The sequence below is a fragment of the Leucopleurus acutus genome, assembly GCF_964270905.1.
Source record: "Leucopleurus acutus genome assembly, chromosome: 4".
NCBI lineage: Eukaryota > Metazoa > Chordata > Mammalia > Artiodactyla > Delphinidae > Leucopleurus > Leucopleurus acutus.
Genome location: NC_139146.1, coordinates 114743403 through 114763440, shown reverse-complemented (window position 1 = coordinate 114763440; position 20038 = coordinate 114743403). Strand labels below are relative to the sequence as shown.

Genomic DNA, 20038 nt, shown 5'->3' with positions numbered 1-20038 from the left:
TCTGCATCAAAATAGTCTTTGGAAACCAAAAATAAAAATGTATCGTATGCTTTTTCAGGTTGATCTGTAAAAGTCAGAAAAATACATAATCCCCACCATTTAACTTTCTGGAAACAGAGTCCCAGTATGCACCAAGCATAAAGCAAAAGGCTTTATGTCATACTGAACTAAAGCAGTGAGCTCCCTGTATTGGTACAAAGAATTCCAGTTTAGTTCCTATCAGGAGACATTTTTGTTTCAGCCAAACTGAAACAAATGTCCTGACTCCAGTACAGTGTAGTGTAACTGAAGCTGTGTCCAAAAAGTTGTCTTCAGAGCACAAAGACACCTACAGAAACTCCTGAAGGGAAGGCATGGTTTCTCACAAGGCCAAGATGAATATTATCCAAAGCGAAACTTGAGTCTGTATTTCACTGTGTTGGGACTTCTCCGAGGTGCGGAGAGGGGAACCTTTGGCTTGATGGGATTAGGTGGCTTTTTCTTTTCAGGAACAGTAACTGTGAAAGAAAGTTCTGGCTGCTCTGATTGCTTGAATCTTGGCAGAAAGTGGGTAGAGATGTGCTGAGGTTTAACACGGGGGCTGCAGCCCCGTTTAGCTTTCCCTCTCTTGTTCAGGGCCACGTACCACTCCCGCCCCGTTTTTTCAGTTCGGTGTATTGCTGAGGCATAGGTATTATAGCTGTTTTCTTGAAATCGCTCCCTGAACTTGCAGTCATCTGTAAATTTGGCCTAGGGAATAAAAGAAGAAGAGGAAATTCAAGTAGTGATAATATTTTCAGCATGTAATAAAATGAGGTCTTTTACTGTAAAGAAAAAACAAGAATTCCATTGACCCCTGCCCTCCTACTCCATTCTCTTTTATAAAGACACATTTGCTTCTTTTAGAGTTGCTTTAAAATTACTATTTTCGTTTCTATATTCCTACTTTATTCATCTTTGTAATGCTGATTTCTGTTTATTATGTACAATCGTGAAATAATATCAATGTATATAAAAGTGATAACAGGAACTCGTATATTTAAATTCTATTACTCTTTCTAATTACTTTGAAATTTTTAGTTAAAAAGTTAACTTATAAGATTTTTCCCCCTCTTAAGCCATCAAGAAAATAAATAGTACTATATTATTCAGAGGAATGGGGTCATATTATCCTTTGAAACAAGAATACAGTTTTCAATCTTATCAGCATGCTTCATGGTGCTGAGAAAGGGGTAGCATATGGCCCTATTAATATTGCATATGTTAGAGTTCTTTAGGAAAGAATGTATCTTCACACAGTGAGACAGGAGAGTATATTTGATGGCAGGAAGAAAAAAATTACCTTTGGAGTCACTAACAATACTTCAGCCAGATCTCTCTCCACACTCACACACACACACACACACACACACACACACACAACTCTGCCCTTGAAATGCTCACAGAAACAGTGGATTAAGCAAAGAAGTAGACATCCATCACGATGCAGCTTGATAAATGGAATTATGACAGCGGTATGCAGAGGATACAATGATAGCGTAGAGGAAGGGCATCTGAGAGGATGGAGGTAGCAGGGAAGAGGGCAGGAAGTCTTCCTAGAAAAGCTGACTTCTGAGCTGAGTCTTCAAGTCCAACAAGGTGTGAGCAAGGCAGGTGACGTGAGAAAGGATTTCAGGGAGCAGAACTGGTGTGTTCACAGGTCAGCAGGACAGCACTATAAGTAGTTCAGTGTGATTTCCACTCAGGACACATGGAGAAAGGAAGAAGAGATGAGGACGACAAAGCAGGCCACAACAAGCTCTGAAAAGGCTGAGTTTGCCGTATTGAGGAAATTGAATGACCGCAGTATAGGGGAAGCAAGTGAGAATGTGTCAGACAGACATGCAATCAAATGCCAATCCTGCCAGTTGAGTTCTCAGCTTTAGGCTCTTTATCCACAATCCTTGCAACTGTAGGGCTATTGTAAGAATCAAAATATTTTTCTAAGGAAAGGATCTGGAGCTTTTATCAAATACAAGATTCCATAGCCCCCAAAGAATTCAAATCCCTAACCTGGACTAGACCAACATGTTTCACAATTTCAGGGAACACCATTTGTATAAACGTTCTGGGCTTAGAAATACCAAATATCTTGACTCCTATATAAGAACACTACACATACACACACACACACACACACACACACACACACACACACACACACACACAGAGATATGATTCTTTCTATATCAAACCAAGAGGTTCTAACGTGGAATTAAAAGTCCTTTAATTCCCTTGCTTTTCTAATAATGCCAAATTTTCTTCTGCAATACAGACCCCAATGCTGTAATATAGAAGTCTGAACATTGCAAGGCAGTTTACACAGAACTACTGTTGATGGCCACATGGAATTTTTGAGTTGTGCAGGGTACTGACAATATCAGAAGACAACCAGTTTCAGAGTATTTCCAGCAGCACATTTATCTTATGTACGATAGTCTATCCAGGTTATTTACATTCGAGTGTAGTTCAATCAATACAGCTCTTTATTTGGAGGCTATGAAGCTATATACCCTGGACTGGGTCTCTAGCAGGCTGTAAGCCGCTATTTTAAAGAACCACTGCCAATGGCTTTCTCTCATCCCATCATAACCTACAAGCCCATGACCAGGACAAGGGTGCTATGTTGCCATTCCTTTAGAAGAGCACACATTTATTGTTCCTTATATTTTTTTTAAATTAAAAAGTCTTTCTTACAAGTCAAACATAGATTTGTCTGCTTAGCTCTTGAAAGGACTTCAATGCTCTCCCATTCAATTAGATAATCCCAAAGTTTTACTTTAAAATAAAAGCTATAACCATCTGGAATATTTTCTGCTACAGAAAAGACCAAGCATTTTAGAAAGGTGTGGGAGATTTCACTAAAAACGGTAGCAGGTATATTTACCCTGCCTCAGATTTTTTTCTTAAAATTTATTTGAATAACATTTTTAATGTATAATACATTATAGACCTGACTTCTACCCTTGTTTCACACACAAAAAATCATTTTCCTGAAATAAAGATAGCAGTGATTGCTTTATTCAATTTTGACAGTTAGATTTTTTTAAGTGTACTGCATAATTTAACCTTATTTTTTCCTTAATGGTGTCAAAAAAAAATAAAGAAGGAACATGCCTTTTTTAATTGATGTGGCCAACAGACACACATGCGTGTGCATGCACACATACACACACACACACGGTATATTAACCTATAGCAATTCCATCTTACTGTCTTTCATGGGGTGAAAACCTACCGATGCCACCCCCGAAAATTATTCCATCTGAAAACTTTCTCTTTCCCCCTCAAGGTTCATGTTCTAAGTTCTTTCTTAAGAGAAGACTTAAAGAGGATGGCTGTTCAGGCTCTAGATTTTTCGAGGGTCACCTAACTGTCACATGGGGTAGGGATGTTCAGAATTCTGAGGACCCACATTACTTGCTGGCCCTCAGCCATTCCAAACCCCACATTAAAACAGGAGTGAAGGCAGTCAGACTGTTTTGGATTTCTTAATTGACTTCTAATTTAATATTTTGTCTGAAAAATTCTTCCAGCTATGATGGAACAAAACCATTTGAAACAAACATAGTGAGTTTTTCATCAGGAGATCTGGTTTCTTCTGGAGGGATGGACTGTCCCCGTCAGTATTCCCGGCCCTGTTCAGACAACACGGCGACGTTAAGCAGTTCATCTCTGTCCCTAATGTTACGTATGAGGCATCTTCACAACAGAGTCACCAAGCAGCAGAGCCATTTAAATATATTTACCATTTACCATTACACAATTTTAGATAATAAACTTTCCAGGTTACTTTTAATTTTTGAAATCTCCTTTGAATTATAAAAAGTGATTTAGCAATATATATACTTTTAAAACAATAGAACTGGATTATTTCCCTAGAAAATGGGAAGGGGATGTAAAGACTTTATCTACAGTTCAGCTGTGAAGTAGAGAGGTAAATCTAATTTCAAATAAGCTATTGAAATCAGGACCCCCATAACTTCCACCTTACCACCATCAGCCACTACAACAAACGCATTCATTAAAATGTTCGTGAAGAGCCCCTATCTTTGTTTCAAACTCAGCTTTTTGTGGATTCATTCCACAGATATTTATCGACTGTATATCACATGCTAGACACTGTGCTGGTTGTCACAATGAAAAACAATATAGCCATGGTCCTGCCCATGTTCTTTGTTGACTTAAATTATCTATGTTTTTCTCTCTAATTTCTCCTTGATCTTGCAAGTGTAAAAATAAGTTATAGTCAACAAGACATAATTGCAAAACTATCAAGTTTAAACTGGCTGATTTCTACGTAATTTAAAGGAGTCTTAACTGAAAAAAACAGATGAAAATTAAATTAAACTACTTTTGCTTGAATATGCAAATGCAAATTACTCAGAGGTGGGGCAATATAGGGCTATTAAATAAAACAAGAATTTTGGGCTTAGGAGGATACTTTACCTTGATTCTACTCATCTCCTCGTGTGATGAGGGCACACAGTGAATATTTAAAAGAAAGGTCAAATTCAGTTCAAAGAAAGTAGAACTTTGACTGTGATATTCCAGAAAAGACCAATTCTGCTTAATTAAAATCTGAAGGTCAATTAAACCAGAGAATTCTTTCTGAAATGATATTTTTAAAAACTTTCTAAAACCTCTTAACATAGATTTGTTCCTTAGTAAACGTGCTCTATGATGATTGAGAATATTGTAGCAAATGCATTGAGGCTATGCCTACAAGTCCCGATTCTCATTACGTGTGACTGAAGAAGTAAATACGCATTGTATGAAAGAGGTATATAAAGAGGATTGAACTTGGACTAACAGTAGTACAAACCCTGGAGTCTGCAGAGTATTTAATCATTTAATCAATTTTACTTCTTTATTGCACTTTGTTTTCTTTGATTTGCCTTTTTCTCTTGAAAAGCTTTATAAAGTTAAGAAATAATTAAATATAAGTAACTAAAATGCTATTATAGACTATATAATGTTATTAAATAATTAAACTATTATTATAGACTGTAATGAAAACAATTAAAGACCAGACTGTGCTCTAAGCAAAGTTTTCTTGCTGCCTGCATCCCTACACTTCTTGTTCCCCTGCCTCCTTTCAATGCATTTTGGTTCCCACCCCTAGTCTCACCAATGGGACTGCCCGGGTCAGGTCCCCTAAGCCCAGGCTGTTTTGTATGGCTGTGTAGGATGTGCCCAGCACAAAAGCACCCACCTTTGGTGGTGAGTGAAGGCTGAAAGCTAGACCCTGCTCCAACTGCTCCCAAGCAGAGAACCCCAGAACAGGGCAGCATGCATGTACAGGAGCTGCCTCTTTCTCTTTACTTCACAAGGCTCATATGGGTCAGTTGATGTATGACCATCTCCAGAGCATGGTCATACTTCCTGCTTGGCACTAGGTATCTGGCCATTCTGTGTCTCAGTTCTTCATGCAACCAAGGGAATATACAAGTTGGATTTAAATCAACCTGAGGTAAGGTAATGAAGAATGCTAGCCACATGATTTCTCCTCCTCTGAACCTCTTGAATTTGACTTCAAATTACTCAGGGAGCCAGGTCAAAATGCAGATTCCCAAGGCCCTATCTCCAGAGATTGTTTTAGTAAGTCTGAGCTGAGACCCTGGAATCACATCATTAACCAGCATCCTGTGTGATCTTGATGCAGGTGAGGTGAGAACCACACTTGTAGAAACATGGTATAAGATAGTTCACTGTCTGATGCTCTTAATAGCTCAAAAAAGCAGGGCTATTGAGGGCTACCATGTGCCAGGTGTTTTACATATATTATTTCATTCTTGATATAACTCCATGACTATTAGGATGCTATTACCTGATTTTCCAGACAGAAGAGTAAAGAAAAGAATTCGTCTAAAGCCCCACATTTATCACGTGCCAGGGTAGGCCTGTGACTTAAATCTCACCTACTGATTCCTAGATTCAAACTCTTTCAGTAACACTGTACAAACCCAAGGCATCTCCTAGGTTTCTATATAGTCCTACCTGCCCTGCAGTTGCTCCATATTAAAATACTGATGAAAAACAAGTGCCATTCCCCCAACCATCTAAGACGTAGAACACCATCTCTCACTTTAGGCTGAAATGGATCTCTGAAATTACAAGTCGATTCATCACAGGCAGATTTCCTCAATAAAATAAGCCCTCTAACCAGATTTACATAGTGTGAAATTAAGAGAAAACTGACATTTACTGCAAAGGTAGAACACTGAACTCATTTTTTAGCCTGAATTACTAGCTATTCAGTTTTACTATGTAAATTGAAAGCTCTTAGAGGGCAAGGCAAGTTTCTATTCAAGGCCTTTATAGAGCTCAGGGTCTTGACTGCACGAGTGGAGTGCTTAATAACTTATTTTTTTAATGATGATAATAACCGTTACTCAAGATTCCGTTTCCCCTTTCAATAAACATGCCCAGCTTTAGGGGCTGCGGACTCATCCTCACTCTGCCCCCAGCTCAGGAAGTCTAGTCCAGACTCTCACCCCGGGCAAGCCAGCTGGCGCCCTCTAAAACCAGGAAAGGAGGCTGTTCTAGTCCTTGCTTAGGGCTGATCAAGCACACATTCCATGCCTATTTCGTAAACTCTGCAATTAGCTTTCCTTCCAAACATGATTCCCTAAAACCCTGAGAAACAAAAAGAATTCCACCACGTGCTTCTTTCTGTATCTTTAAAATGAGCTAAAATGTTTTTCCCCCAACAGGCAATAAGTGAACATGCATACTTAATGAAAAGACTGAAGAATTCATGATAACCACCTTTTTCAAGCTTGAGATTTTTTACGGGGAAAACCACAATGCACAAGAAGGATCTTAAAAAATTATGAGATTATGACCATTGGAAATCCTTGCCTCTAAGATCTTGAACCTGGGAATTTTGCTTTCAAATTAGGTTCCTTGGAAAAAGGAAAACCCAGGAGAAAAGGGGCTACTGTATGCAAGACGAGTTTGGACCTAAAGAAAAAAGGGGCAAATAATAAATGGGATTTGTGGCTGGTCTAAATATCTGAGGGGGTCACAGCTGCCTGACCCCAAAATCAGAAAGTATTCTGAGAGGAGATAGAGGATCATCAAACAGCTGCCTGAGAGCAAATTCAGGAAGATCTGTTCTAACATTAAATGCTGAATACTTTCCAGGAACTATTCTAAGTGTTTTATACATATTATCTCATTTAAAATGCTCAACTATCACCATGTATTTTTACTTTAATTTTCTTCCATTTATAGCTGATAAAACCAAGGAATAGAAAGATTAAGTAGAATGACACAGTGTATCTCAAGTAGAATGACACAATTGAACTGTGCTCTTCACCACCACGCTCAAGACCTTCTACACTTACATCTGGACCCACCTCAGATAAATCCAGACAGGCTGCCTATGCAACTTTGGATAAAGACAATAAACCTGAGGAGAGAGCACAAACAGACAGGCAGGCAGAGGTAGAGACCAAAAGAGAAGGGTGCTCAGCCCCACAAAGCACCTCAGTCTGGGAATAAGTCGAGAAAGAGGATACAGGCCACAGTGAAGGCTCTGACTAACCCTCATGGCTCTTGGGGAAGCAATTACCTGCTCTTACTCTCAGTGATTCCCAAGGCATCTCGAGAAGAAGACCAGACACCTTCATCCTTGTAAAGAATGCTGAAAAAACCCTGCACACTAGGAATTTAAATGCATTGTCTACTTAAGGTCTATCAGTCAAGGTCTTAAGGAGAGCTGCATGGAGATTACTATGAGTATATAGGTGGACTGAGTGCATGAGCAGAGCACACTGAGATGGCTGAAGTTCAATGAAAACTTCTCTTACCAAATTAACAAACTTAGCGCACAAAGGAAATCAGCATATATGTTGCGTAAGTTTAAACTTTCTGGCCTGATAATAGTGTTTAACATCTTCCTGTCCACTGACAATGAAACATTTTCTAAATGAAGAGTTTCTGTGAACAAAACAGATCTCCTTTCTGTTCTGAAAGTACATCCTAAAAGGGGTTCCCTATGCAACTCATCTTCACACTGAATAACCAACATTTATAAAACTGTGTGACAAGTTTTGTGGTGCACACATCCCCTCCTTTCTAGACTTTAAAATCAAGTAGGAGACACAGAAGTAGATGGGGAAAAAAGATCCTCCAAAAGGGTTTGGAATGAGAGAGAGTGAGAGAGAGAGAGAGAGAAGCAACCAAAAATATTCTAAGGATGAACCACAGTATTCATTCTTTAAAACGTAATACAAAAATATTATTAAAACATGCAATTAATAATTCCTATAAAATAAAGCTGAAAACAGTGTAAATAGTTCCAAATGAAACAAAATACCTTCTTTCAAGCTAACTTTTCCCTACCAAGTATTACAGCATTTAAAAGGAGAGAGAATTTTTGAATTATGTAATTCTGGTTCAATCAATTGTTACCTGTGGTAACTTAGGAAAATATTTAACATCTCTGAGACTATTTCCTCACCTAACTATGTAATGAGATAATGTGAATGAAAGAGATTTTAAAGAAATATGCAAATCTTTTACCTCTGCCAAGTAGCTAATTTTTAATAGTCTGATTGTTACTATAAAAACGAAGTTGAAAAATCTCCTGTTATCCATGAGTATTTCTCAATATGCTATAGGTTTACTTTCCCCAGAATTATATGACTACTTTAGATTTATAGTTTACATTTACTTTGTAAATAAAACCCTAAAGTTACTCTTTATTTATTTAAATTTTTTTCCAGTTTTATTGAGATATAATTGACATATGACATTGTTTAAGTTTAAGATGCACAACGTGGTTTTATATACATATATTTTTGAAATGATTATAAAGGTATTCTTTAAATGCCTCTGCACAATTATTAATTTAAAGCAACTCACTAATCCTAAGCAACATTTAATCCTAAAAGTATAAGGGGTTTTAGCATTTTTAGTGGTGATGAAATTTTGTAAAAACCAAAACTAAATCAAATAATTATATTTAAAGCTAGCTATAAGAACAATTTTTCAACATGTTTAACTAGAAACTGAAAAGAAGAAAGAAACCATCTGGCATAAAACTAATAATGGTTAGAATTAATACTATTTCAAAATTCAACTTCCTTAAAAATAAATCACTTTATAATTTAATTAGGTTTCCATCTAGAGAAAAAGTGCTAATAAATGCTAAGAGAAAGTGGGCTTGGACAAATGGTTTAGAAAGAATCCACATAATCGTAGGGCTTAATTTTTTATCTACAATTCAGCTCAAAGTCATCAGAATGACTTTTATATCAAAGGGCTTCAGTGAGTGACAAGAGCAAGGCTTGCTTTGTACTGTTTAAAAGTCATTATTCCATGAAATAACTTTAGCCTGCCAAGATGAGAAAGAATAACAGATGCTGTTTTTGCATTATCTGCATTATTTCGGCCAGCCATCCTTAGACATTTGGGTCAAGTTTCTGGAAATTTGTTACTTGCATTTGACAGAGGAATCATGTAACCTAACCTTTCAGTTTGACCTTTCTAATTGGCATCCATTTGTAGTACTTCGCTTTCTGTTGCAATTATCCTTAAGCTGCCCCAAGGTAGTCTATTTTTTTGCATGTACTAAAGCATGAATCAGAATATTTAAAAAATTAAGATTTTCACCCAAAACAAGCAAACCAATAAAAGAGAATTTTTTAGGCATTGCATATTGTTATGATGCTTAGATTTTGAAGGTGTTTCAATCTTTTACCACCTTAAAGTACATCGAGGAAAAGTTATTCAGTGTAGATGCATTTGATCATTGTTTTTTATTTTGTATGTGGATTTTTAAAAATCAAATATTTTTTAAAAAATAAAATGGCATGTCCTACTTTTCCACAGCAATGAAGAACATTTTCCTTAAGATATGTAATAAATCAAAGAGCAATTATTTTATGAACACTGTATTGTGGTTTACTAGAATATAGTAACCAGCTCAGAAGATGAAATAAGTAAATCTGGTTATAATGCTTGTAATGGATGATCAGAGAGGTTAACAAAGATTTCCCATCTATCTTAATAAACTGAGATTTTAGTAGTTTATTATATTTAGAATATATTTAAATTATCATTCAATAATAGGTAATATTTATTGGGTACTTACAAGGTATTTAATATTGTTCTAACAAGCTTTATATACATTATCTCATTTAATCCTCAAATAACTGTAGAAAGAGCTTGAATTCTACTGTCTCCTCCAAGAGATATTAACAAACCACATTTAGATGCTAGAGAAAGGAAAATTGAAAGTCTTAAACATTAAACCAAGTGAAATTCTCATTCAATTTTTTAAAGGTCTGTAAAGAAGAAATCATAATTAGCAAGTTCCAATTGATTGCACTCAGTTAAAACTTCCTATATACTTTGAAAACTGGAAAAGTGATATTTCTCCAATTTGTTTAATAAGAATTAAAATGAATAAGGATTAAAGGAGTAGCTTTAAAGAAGAATTGCTTTTTAAAATAATTTAACATGACAAAACTCAGTACACTACAAAAAAAAGCATAAATCACTTTTAAGGGCTGTGCATACTACTAATACTAATAAACAGAACCTGTGAGCAGGAAAACTAAGCTAAATATATTTTATTATCTTTAAAACATTTTAATGCTTCCCAAGTAATGAACATTTTCAGAACAAAGCATAGAAATCTATAATTTGTAAATTGATTACAAACTGTGTTAAGTGGGCTGAAGAAATTTTTAAGAGTGCAAAACTAGTCTTCATAGTTTTAAGAAGTGTTTTTGATGCAACAAAAAAACAAGATGAAAATTTCTCAAATGAGTCAAATTAAATTTCTCTATTAAAGGTCAAAGTCTTCTCACTATTTGTTTCTTTCCTCCATACTTATTAATATGAATATACGTTACATTACTTGGACTCCATTTTTGACATCATGAGTAGCTTTTAAAATTAAGAACATGATCTACCGAACACACACACACAACCACCATAAACATGTAAATTAAAAACATAGTATTTCCATAATATTTCTCCTCACTTGAACCACTTTTAAGAAATAAATAATGGCAATCACTTAGAAAATGCTGTTTTCAAATACACTTACCCTTAAAACTTTTTGTGGATTCTATATTATCTTCTCAAGTAAATAAAATATTTAAATGATTACTTACAAAAACACATACATTTCTCTTGGTTTAATGTACATATAATTTTACAAAAACAAAAAAACATTAAGTTCTCTGGGCAAATTGTCCTATCAATTTGGAAAATCACTTCATTCCACTTTACAAATGTAAAATCTCTATAACACCTTTAACAAATATAAAGTGGTTCTACTTACACTTGCATGGAGTTTTCCTTTTTTTGACATCGCTAAAAATTTGTTGCTGAAAACTCCTCGTATTCCTACAATCCCCTGAGACACAGCAAATATTTCCAAAATACCTAGGATGACAGAAATCCCACAATAAAACACAGACTCTTCTATATATCATTGTGAAGAATTAAATTTCTACGTAGATTGTCTCCATTCTTTATCACTGTGATTTTTTAAAAAGTATTTAACATCTTTATTTTTTGCGACATTTATTATGTAAAAGAAATAAAAAGGTCTAGCACTCAAGTATTCATTTAAAATGATAAATTTCAAGGTTCAAAAATTTGTGCTTCATTAGTAATTCTTTTTCTCCTTACAAATGATAAGTCACTTTTAGTAATCAATGTTTGACAGTAGAATCTTTTCAAGTTCTAAAGGAATGGCAAAGACTTTTTAAAATGTTTTACAAAACAGTTCTCATGCATTGTTTTTCTGTCAGAGATAATACAGTACTTTTAATATTAAAGCACAGAAGATGGTACTCAAGATTAGTATAAATCATTGGAAGCCTTGAAAATAATACTTATTTACATAAAAGAAATCCCTCTTCTCAAATGATCATAATACAAATAGATAAATCAATATATATCACACTCTATCATTTAGTGACTTGCTCATTTAAAGAGTATACATAAGATATTGAAAGCAATATAAATAATCTGAGACTATTGGCTCAGTGAAGTGTTTGATGGATTATGGTTTGAGACATCTTGCATTTTGAGTGACTTTTCTGGAAAAAATTTAATGAGGTATTTATTACGTTATTGTTTATATTTGGCATTTAGTAGTCAGAATTATCAAGTCGATGTCCCTCTGTCTCCTTTAATAATTTGAAAGTCCACATCCACTGGGTCAAGAGAGTCACACACCACAGTTTAGAGTATTTTAAGAAGATGAAACTCATAGTTTGTATATAATTGGGATTCCTGCCTGTTTACCATAAACTTGTGTGTAATGTTATATGAACAGAAGAAAAGCATAGAGCTTTTTGTTAATTGCCTACAACAAAATGCAAAAAAAAAAAAGGACAAAATAATATGGTTCACTAAAGCTAAAAAAGGACTTGTCCTGGAAGAAAGGAAGGAAGCAAGCAAGGATGGGAGGGAGGAGGGAAAAAACATCTCAACATTTCAATCTGTAATATTTTGAGTACATATTCTAATTAGAATATGTCAATAGGACTATGACAAATAGAGAAAATCACCAGGTTTTCTTAAAATAGCAGTCTCCCCCTGCAGTATTTGAAGTACATATAAAATTATTCAACTTACCAAATGCAGTGTATTGTGGATACACATATATATAATACATGTAAACACATATATGAATATCGTTATAGAGCACTTATGTTGAATAATGCGACCTAATACCTATAATTGTAGCAAATACTGTCGCTTATTTATTTAACCTGATTTCTTAAAAATAATTAATCAGAAAGTTTGTGAAGGAACTATTGATCTTGTGATAAGCATTCTTAGCCTAGAGTAAATAAAACACATCTCAAGAAAACTGCAGCTACCACTTTATTAGTGGATATTTCTTTAAAACAAACCCCAAAAAATCTAAAAACTTGGAAAGGAACTACTTCTGCTTCTAGGAAGAAACTCCTAAAAAAAAGCTGTCTCAAAAAATGCTTTCCTTCAAAATGTTTTCAAAATGCTATTTACAATAGATTTTGCTATGCAAATTATTTAACCGTGATGCATACACAAAAAAGATTTAAAAGCATTATCATTTTATGAAATAGTAGCAAAGCACACAGAATCCTTTGTAAAGATAAATTTACTACACAATGTAGTGCTGTAATAATATTATTAATAAAACATGAATAGAACATCTGATACAAAGTTATATTTCTATCAAAATTACAGAATGATATTGAAAAACAGCATTAATGATTTTGGATATTTCAGAGATGGGGGATGTGATTGTGAATACTGTGTAAATGTCTGTTAAAAAATGAGACAGGGAGAACATGAGAAATCATCTATGTGTAGAATGACAGCCACAAAAGAGACAATGTGGAGTTGGTAGAAAAGGAGACTTGACCATATGTTTCCCCCAATTTACTCCTGGTTCTGCTTTGTTAAAGGTTTTTTATACCATTGTCTGCAAAATTACCTGGTTTTGTAAATGCAAATCTATTGTGTATTAGTGGGGAAAAAATATACATGGTAGCATAAAAGATAAAATTCTCATTAAGCATATATGTTTGCAGGCTATCATTTAAGAGGTCAAGACAAAAGGACTCTGTACATACTTCTTTAATGGGAGCACTGCTTTGCTTATGTAAACTATTGGTTTCTGACAACATATTTTATTTTTAAGAAAGACCCATTTTGACTCAACTTGTTTCCCAATACACTGTACATTCTGCATGTATCTGTTATATAAATTTGCATTGTAATAAATTTTAAATATGGGGAAGATGAAATAATATATGTGAAAGTGTTATTTTATTACATACTACGTGGTTTCTTTTCTTGTAAGTTCCAGTATAAAAAATGATATAGTGCCTGAGAGTGAAAAGATTTTATAATATTAAGAAAATTATACTTAATTGAAAGCTTAAAAACATACTTTTACATACATCATTCTATTTAAAATTATGAAGAATGCAGGAAAGAAAAAAGATGAGATTAGATGAAATAATTGTTTTTTTTCAAATAGGCAACTTTGGTATGATGTCCTAAATAATGTAATTATGGTGTAATATTAGGAACCTTGTTAAGATCATTGTTTCCAAAGTAATTTCAACAGCAATTTCATGATGTCTTTTTTCCTAGAATACGGAAGCAGATTCTACAAGCTCCACAATTTAACCTCCTGCTCCCACTCCCCAAAAAGATCACAGGCCTATTGATTTTTCATGCCAAATCTCAGTAACTCATTAAAGAATTCTAAGTATTTTAAACCCATGTGCATTAAATCACACGTACATAAATTCCAGAAAATATTTCTCTAAAACTGATTTATTTTTTCAATTTCAGTAATTTCCTCAGTAATAATAAATTTGATGGGAATTTACAATTCACGTGGAAGCCCAGATGGTATCCCTAAGCAAAATTGTGGAAGGCCAACTGTGTCTCACAGATCATAGATAGTCAATGAATGTTTGCTAAATTGGATTGTTTCTTTGACCTTCTCACTACCTCTCTTCCTTTTCAGGACACCCCATGTGTACACATGTATGGACACATGTCTTAGTACTCTCCTGCTATTTTGGCCCTCTACTGCTGGGGGAGTGGAGCAGGGAGAGAGTTAAAGTGCAAGCGACAATGTGTTATCTTTCCTAGGGTGTTCACATTTAAGAGGATCAAAAGAAAAAAACAGTGCTTAACTGAAGGAGTTATTCTCTCTTGGTGGAATTTTGTGATTGACATCTAGGTTGAAGGATGCAAGAACTCAGTGTCTCTCAGATTATACACTGTTTACTCCACTTACTTACAAGCATAAGTATGCATTACAAAGTAAAATTATTCTGGATATAGATTTTCTTACTTAGTCCCCTCTATAGTTTTTAATACATTAGGACTCTATCAATGATGGTTGATACAATTATGTAGACTTCTCCTTTTTCTCTCTTTTCTCAGTGAATGAGAAAGATATACAGATATTCCATGTATTCAGAAGCTATCAACAGCCCATCTGAAAAATCCTCAAAGAAAAATCTTTTTTTTTTTAGATGTTGGGGGTAGGAGTTTATTAATTAATTTATTTATTTTTGCTGTGTTGGGTCTTCGTTTCTATGCGAGGGCTTTCTCTAGTTGTGGCAAGCGGGGGCCACTCTTCATCACGGTGTGCGGACCTCTCACTATCGCGGCCTCTCTTGTTGCGGAGCACAAGCTCCAGACGCGCAGGCTCAGTAGTTGTGGCTCACAGGCCTAGTTGCTCCGTGACATGTGGGATCCTCCCAGACCAGGGCTCGAACCTGTGTACTCTGCATTAGCAGGCAGATTCTCAACCACTGCACCACCAGGGAAGCCCCAAGAAAAATCATTTAAAACTGAAGTTTCTCTACTTGTGCTCACACAGCAACAAATATGCCATGTCTTTATCAAATCTGAGTCTTGAAATATCCAGTTTAGTAGTCTTCATTGATTAAGTTAGCAACATAGAAATTTCCTACTTGAGTTTTTCCATACAGAAGATAGAGATTCTGGTTTATTTAGGCTTTGGGGACTATATAAAAGTTGACTGTACATTAACATCAAAATTGATAGTGAATTCAGATTTTTTAAAGTTAGTAAAACTGAGGATTTGGTTTAGCCAAAATACATAATTGGAATTTCTATATTTTATGTAAACAATTTGGCTTTGTGTAGCTATAGCCTTAAGCTTTTGCTCCCTAAATTGACAATTACTTGATTGCCTATTCTTCAATGGCCCAAGGTAAGCCAACAGAAGCATTGTTTTGGAATTAAACTTGAAAGCATAGAAATTAAAACAAAGTCTTTGTTTCTATTCAGTAGTGGGATTTTATCACCTATCTTGTCTTGCCCATCTTTCTTCACCCTTCCCTAGTATTTCCTTATAATAAGAGTTTATGTGCAATGAGCTTGATTCTTTTACCTGTCTTCAAAACCTGAGATAACTACTGTATAAGAGAAGCTAGGAATATATTAAGTGGTATTCCTTAACTAAACAAATTATGTTTCAAATCTATGGTCAGTGTACTTCTGATAGCCAAACTAGAAAATATTCACAGTTTGCAAAAATTTTAATGTCAAAAGATAGTTGTGAAACATATATTCCAACATATATTTATTTCTTCTGACAAACATTACAGAAAATTATTGAGTTTAAAAGAACCTGTGAGAATGTTTGGCATGGCAAAGTTTTGACTCTTTACAGAAGTAGCAAGCTGTGATAAAATAATGTAAGTTTTCTATCACTGCTAACTCACAGACCATAGAATTAGATGATGAGGTAAAACTCTGATGTATTCTCCATGATCCTCATGGTCCGAGCTCGCTCAGTTTCTCTTGAGAGACTTGGACAAATGGTTCCTCATCTACTCTAACCAACATTCCATAAACAACTCCTGAGTTTACATTTTGTATCAGGAAACCATCAAGTGCTATCTACAAAGAGGTATATGACCAACTGCAATTAGCAGATCCTGTTTCTCTTTCACAGCTACTTAAAGACAGAGATTCATTTTAAACTTCCAGATTACTTGCTATCCTTTTAAACATGACGTATTTCATAAATTCTTCATGGATCTATGATAGCGAAATCTTATGATATATTATTGGACATTCCAGACATTGCAAAGCTGAAAATCACCATGATTTAAACACTTAAATTATACTTTCCTCTGTGAGAAAAACCTATGGAAGGCAAAGGAAAAAAAAAAATCCCAACTAACCCCAAAGTAATCAAAATAACAAGCTTGGTGAGCTAGGTATCCTATGTTGGGTACATGAATAAATGGATGAATGAATAAGTGAATGATTGCAAGCCAAGTGAAAGGCACAGACTAAACTCTGAAAGGCTGTTATAAACTGAAATGAATTAGGAAAGTGTTCGTTAAATTAAGAAAGTTTTATTTAGGCACTTCAGTTTTGTTTAAGAAACAAAGCAGTGTTTTGCGTCTGTTCTTTGTTAGATATCTTTCAAAGTGGATGTTAAAATAAAATGTACCTTGGAAATAAATACTGGCCAATGTCTTCTTTAGCTGAATGTGTTCTTTGTTGATCTGTTCTCATTTTCCTTTCTATCCTTTTCTACAATTTCCCCTCCACAAGGCCTAAGCTGCAAAAATCTTTGTCTCTTATGGTTTCTTCCAAGAGAAGAGGGTGAATATCTTGGGAATAAGTCTGGTTTTCAGAGATCCCTAGCACACCGAAACCCACCTCCCACACATCCTTTTACCCCCTGGGGTCCAATCTGCCCTCCTTACAGGCTAAGTTTGGATGTTCCCTTGGGAACACAGAAGTTATCCTCTGTTGAGGCTGATTTTTTGGATAAACTGCAAGAAGAACAGAATAGAAACAGTGTTCATGTAAGTGAAAGGGGAAAATACTACTAGAAGTGAGGAATAGGGCTCTGATGGCTGGTGGAGGAAAAGAGTTTGGTGGGACAAAATGAGGACAAATGGAAATACTGAACTAGAGACAACTCTTGCTTACCCTTAAATCTCAGGAAATTCCCCTTCGCCCTAACTGACCTTGCCTTTTATCACCGAAGATGGTCAGTTGCTTAGTGAGTGTAATGAACCTTGAAACATAAAAGCAGACACCTCTAAGGAGTGTGTGGGAGGGCCTGGGACTCGCTGGGGCAGACAGGGAAGGCCCCTCTCGTGTTTGCTGCTCCAGGCCACCTCGCCACGTGCAACACAGACAGCTGGAGCGGCAGAGCCCGAAAGACCAGTCAGGGGCAGGAGGCTGGCGTGGACCCGCTCCCCTTCCGGCGCGAACCGCCAGCTCTTCCACTTCCAGCCTCCTGAATCCCCCGGAGGAAGCTTGCCGACCAGCCATCCCACAGACGTGCACACCTCCAACCCTTGTCGGGGGCGGGTGCCAGATGCCAGCCCCTCTGTGGAGCCCGCGCTCCTCCGGAGCTTGGGTAAGAAGAAACCCGTCGGGTCGTTGGTTTGAGACGGAGAAAGTTAAGTACACCTGGGAGCCACCAGGCTGACACTCCGGAGCCGGGTGACCGTGTGCGCATCGGTATCTCCTGGCCATGTTTCCGCTCTCCCTGGGTCCCTCTGAGGCCCGGGCTGTGCTTCTGTCTGTTGGACTAACCCCGGCTGGAAGACCATCTGGCCCTACGGAGGAAAAGGCCCGCAGAGATCTCCCCAGTCCCGCATACAACCGCAAATCATCTCTCCCCTCTGCTGCCTAGAGGGGCAGTGAGAGGAATCAGAGGAATGGCAGTGATGGTCTGAAAACTCAGACGGGATGGAAGGGAGGAGAAGATGAGAAAGGAGGGAAAGAGAGAGAGCTAAACTCCGAAAGAAAATTTAAAACTTGGCTTAAAAAAAAACCTACAAAATTTTCACCTGTACCGAATTGAACCGCCTCTGAATTTCTTCTAAAATAAAGAACTTTCCCCTAATTGTCCTTGGGGACCAAAGGCAGGCCACGCTTCCTCAAGGTCTGGTCATAGTTTCAAGATACTAAAAGGTGCTAAACCCAACTCCGCAATTATTAATTCTAATGTCCATCACGTCTTCCTCTCTAAACGTGTCCAGTTTTCTAGATCACTGTCTTCTTCCAAACAGGGAATGTCTGGTCTCCCGTATAATATACATATATATTCTATATGTATATAATGTGTAAATATGTACGTATCTACAATAGACATATCCGTATACACATATGTATACATACATTATATATAATATTAATTTAGGGTTATGGTAGTCGTTGTGAGGGGCAGTATGTGAGATTTGATTACTCTAAATAAAACTGTTCAGTTATGGGCAAGGAAAAGGGGTGCGCTTTGATGCCCAGTGAAAAATGCGAGTCTGGTAAACAGAAGCTAAACGAGGAGAAAGGAGATTTTTGGTTTTTCTCCAGGCACTGGCTGGAGCTCCTCTTTGGGACCAGGGCAAACTGGAAACAAGGTGCCTGTCTGCGCCAGCCTCCGGGTAGCCTATACCTCAGTAATCGCCATTCCTCGTACTCACGAGAGGGCAAAGTGTGTGCCCGCCACGTAGACGCATCTCCACCCAACCCGCCCGGCTGTTTCGAGGGCCGGCTGCCTCCCAGTGGCCGGGGCTCCGGAAGGTGGGCTTGCAGACCAGGGAATCACCAGCTGTCCCCTCCCGAGGCTCCCGCCGCCCGCTTAGGACAGGTTTTGTAGGAGAGCAGGCAACTTACTTAACATATTGGCTTCGTGGGAGCCATTGACTTTGCCATCCGGGTAGATCTGCAGATGGAAACCGATGCCCACTCTGCAGTAGAGGCTGCCGGTCCGGCGCCCCGAGGAGGTCCACTGGAAACTGCTCTGCTCCAAGCCATTTCCTTGACTGCCCAGAGGAGCCCCGGGGGAGGAGGAGACAGAGGAAGAAGAGGAAGACTTCGTGCTACTGCTGCTCCGGCTGCTGCTGGCTTCTCCGGGGTTCCTACCGGTGGCAGCCTGTCCGGGTTGCCCTTTGGGTGCGAGGCGCTCCTCCCCTTGAGCCCAGGCGCTGAGGATCAGGTGACTGAGGAAGAGCAGGAGGAGGAAGGACAAGCTCATTCTTCCAGCCGCGGGGGTCCTAAGTGCATTTTGCAGGGCTGGTTCTGGGCTCTGTAGCCCGCGCGCGGCTGTGTGCCTCTGGCGCTGCCCCCCTCGCCGCACCGGGTGGACATAGCCTCGGGGAAGAGAGAGGGAGAGGGGGAGAGAGAGAGAGGCCACCCGAACGGATCTCGGCGCTGGCACTGGGATATTTATAACGCCAGTGATCTCACTGCTCGGTGCACGCCTGCGAGGCTTCCCCTCACCCGCCGCTTTGTGTACTCTCCGGCCGGTGCGGGGAGGAAGCCTCGCCGTCCCGGGGGCGGGGGTGTGGAGGAGGGAGGAGACGGGAGAGGGTGAGTGGGAGGAGAAGCCAGGCGGAGAGAAGCTGCGCCCCGACGCTGGGCGCGCGCACACCGAGGCCACGCACCCCAGCACTTCTCACGCCCCACACGGCCACCCTCCACTCGAGCCAACGCTGCGCGGAACTCAGCTCCCCGCGAGCCCTGG

General features: G+C 37.8%; 1 protein-coding gene across 1 annotated transcript; it reads right to left on the bottom strand.

Annotated features, from left to right (window-relative positions):
• Positions 1–381: 381 nt before the first annotated feature.
• Positions 382–19549, bottom strand: FGF5 (fibroblast growth factor 5; the record flags this gene model as incomplete). Its single annotated transcript, XM_082837913.1, has 3 exons — positions 382–729; positions 11324–11427; positions 19189–19549. 3 exons carry the CDS (start codon positions 19547–19549, stop codon positions 382–384), a joined length of 813 nt encoding a protein of 270 aa, XP_082694039.1.
• Positions 19550–20038: the final 489 nt, after the last annotated feature.